The sequence below is a fragment of the Barbatula barbatula genome (assembly GCF_947034865.1).
Source record: "Barbatula barbatula genome assembly, chromosome: 1".
Classification (NCBI taxonomy): domain Eukaryota; kingdom Metazoa; phylum Chordata; class Actinopteri; order Cypriniformes; family Nemacheilidae; genus Barbatula; species Barbatula barbatula.
The window spans coordinates 6,672,374-6,676,201 of NC_136766.1; the positions used below are offsets into that span (position 1 = coordinate 6,672,374).

The 3,828-nt window shown below is 38.4% G+C and overlaps 1 protein-coding gene across 2 annotated transcripts; it reads right to left on the minus strand.

Annotated features, from left to right (window-relative positions):
• Positions 1-95: 95 nt before the first annotated feature.
• Positions 96-3,543, minus strand: lyve1a (lymphatic vessel endothelial hyaluronic receptor 1a). 2 transcript variants are annotated; one of them, XM_079469108.1, is made up of 6 exons: positions 2,878-3,543; positions 2,275-2,437; positions 2,040-2,179; positions 1,078-1,275; positions 902-980; positions 96-812 (listed from the first exon to the last, which is right to left on the minus strand). In XM_079469108.1, exons 1-6 carry the CDS (start codon positions 2,954-2,956, stop codon positions 656-658), a joined length of 816 nt encoding a protein of 271 aa, XP_079325234.1. In that variant the 5' UTR covers positions 2,957-3,543; the 3' UTR covers positions 96-655. The 2 variants fall into 2 exon arrangements, with proteins under 2 accessions (XP_079325234.1, XP_079325235.1); XM_079469109.1 differs by having other exon boundaries at positions 333-806; positions 2,878-2,997.
• Between the last annotated feature and the right edge of the window lie 285 nt (positions 3,544-3,828).

Sequence of the window (3,828 nt, forward strand, 5' to 3'; positions counted from 1 at the left end):
TTTTCTCAATCTAGGTTTACATAAAGACAAAATAGGTTACTTTATCAGTACCTTATATATAATACTATATAAGACCACACTTGGCGATAATATCATTTATACAGTATAGTATTTCATGAGATGTTTGCGAATATTTTCAGTATTTTCGGAATACTACGCTTACTGAGACTGAGTAATAGTGTAACACATTCAGTTTTTACATTCAAATATGATCCGTGACAAGTAATCCTGTTTGGTTTATCATTAGAGATGCAACTATACTATATCAAAATGTTGTAAATCTATTTCAAATATATTCTCGAAATAAAATAACTAACAGAAATGCAAGTGTTGCAACCATCCATGGTCTTCCCAATATTTATTACTCGATACATTTTGAAAATGTGGACTGGAAGAGCAGTGTGTGAGGGAGCAAAGCATCAAAGCATCCATTCTCGAGCAAAACAACACTTACATTTATTGTGGAATTTTTTATTATTAAACATCTAACACCCAGTAAAACTATACAAAATATTTCATGTAATAACACATCAATCACTGCTCACATATAAATAAACACATCTGTGCAATTTTGTTTAAAACTTCAGCATTCTGGCACAACGGTAACACACTCCACACGTCCATGTTTTGTTAAATAGCAAGAAAAGCACTACTTTCAGTCTCGGTCAGGAGAACTTCTGCTGTTGCTGTTGTTGTTTTCTTCATCGTTCTCCTCCTGTGTCTTCTGTTGGTCTTTTTTACTGCAGTGCTCCCAAACCTCAATGTTCTCCTGCCGCCTCTCAGCATCACAGAACATCCGGCATCTTCTGTTTCTGTGGCACAGAGACATGCATGTAGTATTATACCTTTTGGCACCTTTCCTTGGAGTGTACAATACACTTTTTCTTTTAAAGTGACTTACATTTTGAAATGATAAAGTGCAAGAAATACAGCCAATAGGACAGCGAAGGTGACGGTGATCAATACGGCGACTGGAACAACTGTGGATCAAAAAAACAGAAAACAGTAAATACAAACATGCGTAAGTGTTGATGATATATGCTCAAAAACTGTGCTTATACTGTAGTCATCACTTACCGCCAAATGAGGCCGGGGTACCACTCATAGGCAAATGTCTCTCTACTTCTATGTCTTTAGGCGCGGGGTTGTGAGAGAGGGCAGGAGGAATAGAAATAGGAATGAGTGGAGATGATGCGGATGCTTTTGGAGTGGTTGTTATTGGCTTCTCTGTGCTCTCTTGATCTGCGGTCATGGCCTGATTTTGGATCTCAAAATCTGCAAACAGAACCAGTATAAGCTTGTTACATAAGACACAGCAATCGAAACAAATCTGTGACGTATTCCCAGTTCAGACATTCGCTAATTCATCCTATTCATGACCTTCCTTTAAACACGTCTAGGAAACAAATCTATGATGATGTCACATTCAGAATTTCCCATTTCCTTAGCACACTAACAACTTGCTTTGATGCCAAGTGACACTTGGAATCTTGGAAGGAAGCGCATTTAAATCAGCACATTTGTCAGACAGTAACCACAAACGTATTCCTATAATGAAATATAGGCATTTTATAACCTGTAATAAAAACAGGATATCTTAAAAGAAAAGTTCATCAAAAAGAGAAAAGATTCGGTCATTTTTTACTAACCCTCAGGATGTTTCAAACCTGTAGAAATGTATTTGTTCTGATGATCACAAAGACGGATATTTGGAAAAAGTTAGCAACTGAGATTTCTGGGACATCACCGACTACCATCGTAGGAAAAAATATTGTGTCAAGTTGATATTTTCAGGAATGCAGGAAAGCATTTTTCCTATTATGGTAGCCAGAAATGCCAGTTGCTAACGTTTTTCCAAATATCTTTCTTGTTGAACAGAACAAAGATATATACAGGTTTGGAATAACATAGTGGGAGTAATTCATGACCGAATAAAAATTTTTGGGTGGAGTATGCTTTTAATTGGCAACCCTAAAGACAAGAGAGTTGATTTTAAACCATATGATTATAAAATTAGGAAATTAAGGAAAATGTTTTACCTGTTAAATTGAAGCAAAAGACATCAAACTTTCTACTGACATCTGCCCGCCACAAGATAACCCCGACTTGACCATTGCCACAGTTCGACTTGACCTTAATTCGTGGGACAACAGCAATTTGTTCATCTATCCACCCAAACCTGAGATTTAAAAAAATGGAGGTAATTTGTAAAAGTACAATTGTAGATATTTATAATTATATATACTGTACATAAAACCAAATCACTGTCTTTACCTGCATGTTTCAAGACCACGTTTCTGGGATTCCACCACTTGGGCTTTGCTTGCAATAGTCACACCCAGATGCTCGCAAACATCTCGGGCCGCTGATGCGTCGAACGCGTATTCATTTCCCAGGGATGCTTGAAATACACCGAGGATGTGCTGTTTAGGGTACACTGTTCATCAAAGAGAGAACAAGAAATTCAATCATTCGTTTACAGTACATAAAAATGTGAAAAGATAAGTGTCAAAAGCAACAAATATTAAACGTTTTTATTATTATAAAGCACACATCTTTGTTGAGGAGAGAAGAGGATGCCATAAAGCCATGTGCTGGTTACCAAACCAGTCTTTTTAACCACCAAGATCTCCTCGGTTAGTTAGTTTCCGTAGAAAGACAAAGATAACTGACCAGCATCAAATAACCTAGATGTTCCCTTTAGTCTGGTTTTCTCCGCAAAAAAACAACAACCTATATAAATACTTAAATGTAAATATAATTAATTTCTAACCATGCTCTTTTACATACCAATTGTGAAAATTTCAATTTTGTAAATGTCACAAACAGCAAATATTCCACAAACAATATATTTTAGTAACCCACAAACAATTTTACCTTTGATCAGTTTGGTATCCAAAGACAGACCGCACATAAATAAACTATGCAGAAGCAGCAGCATCCACACACTTGCCATGTTGAAGAGTGAGTTTCTGAGGAGTGTGCTGTGATCTGCATCCGAGTGCCAACCGGAGAGGTTATAGGAAGGCTAAACTCCCCAGGGGCGCGGCCTGTGCGTAGAGGGGCGGTTATTTCATCAGTGACCTGTACAAAGTGTCACGACTGAGCTGCCGGGCCAGGGAAGAGGAAACAGGAGGTGCGCTGGCATCTCTGCACCGGCTCTTCAGGGGTTCCCTTCAGGCCAAGGGGAGAGGATCGCTCGGTGATGACTGAAGACCTGCTGACGCACTGTGCCGCGCTGTATTTCCATGTCTTGATGTCATAGCAGTTACGGTGAAGAGAGGAAATCCATAATCCAGAGGAAAACGTTGCCCTTTTATCCCTGGAGGTTTTATTTCGGCATCAACTTTGCCTGATACGTTTCTTCTAAAATCGCTTAGGAGAAAAATAGACACAAATGAGACATTTGATTGACTCGGTAAGAATATAGATTTGAATGAAAAACTGGAGGAATAGTCCGGATAATATATTCTAATCTTTGATGAGAAATCATCAGTTAACTGGACTGAGAACCTCCTAGAATATACAGTCTACATGATCACTATCAAGTAACTTTCAAAATATTCACCATGCAGTGTTTATGAAGATGAAGTCGAGATTGTTGATGTGACTTCTAGGGTTGTTTGTTCGACTTTGCTCTCATAAATGGACAATTTCCTCCTGTTCCCCTAGTGCCGGCTTATTAACAGGGTTCATTTAACTTCCTGCGATAGAACACAGACATGGAGACAAGGCTCTATCCCACTTCCGGCAAAACATCTCTCCAACACACACACACATCATCATCATCATCATCTCACTGCCAGGAAGTGACATGGGAAAAATGAT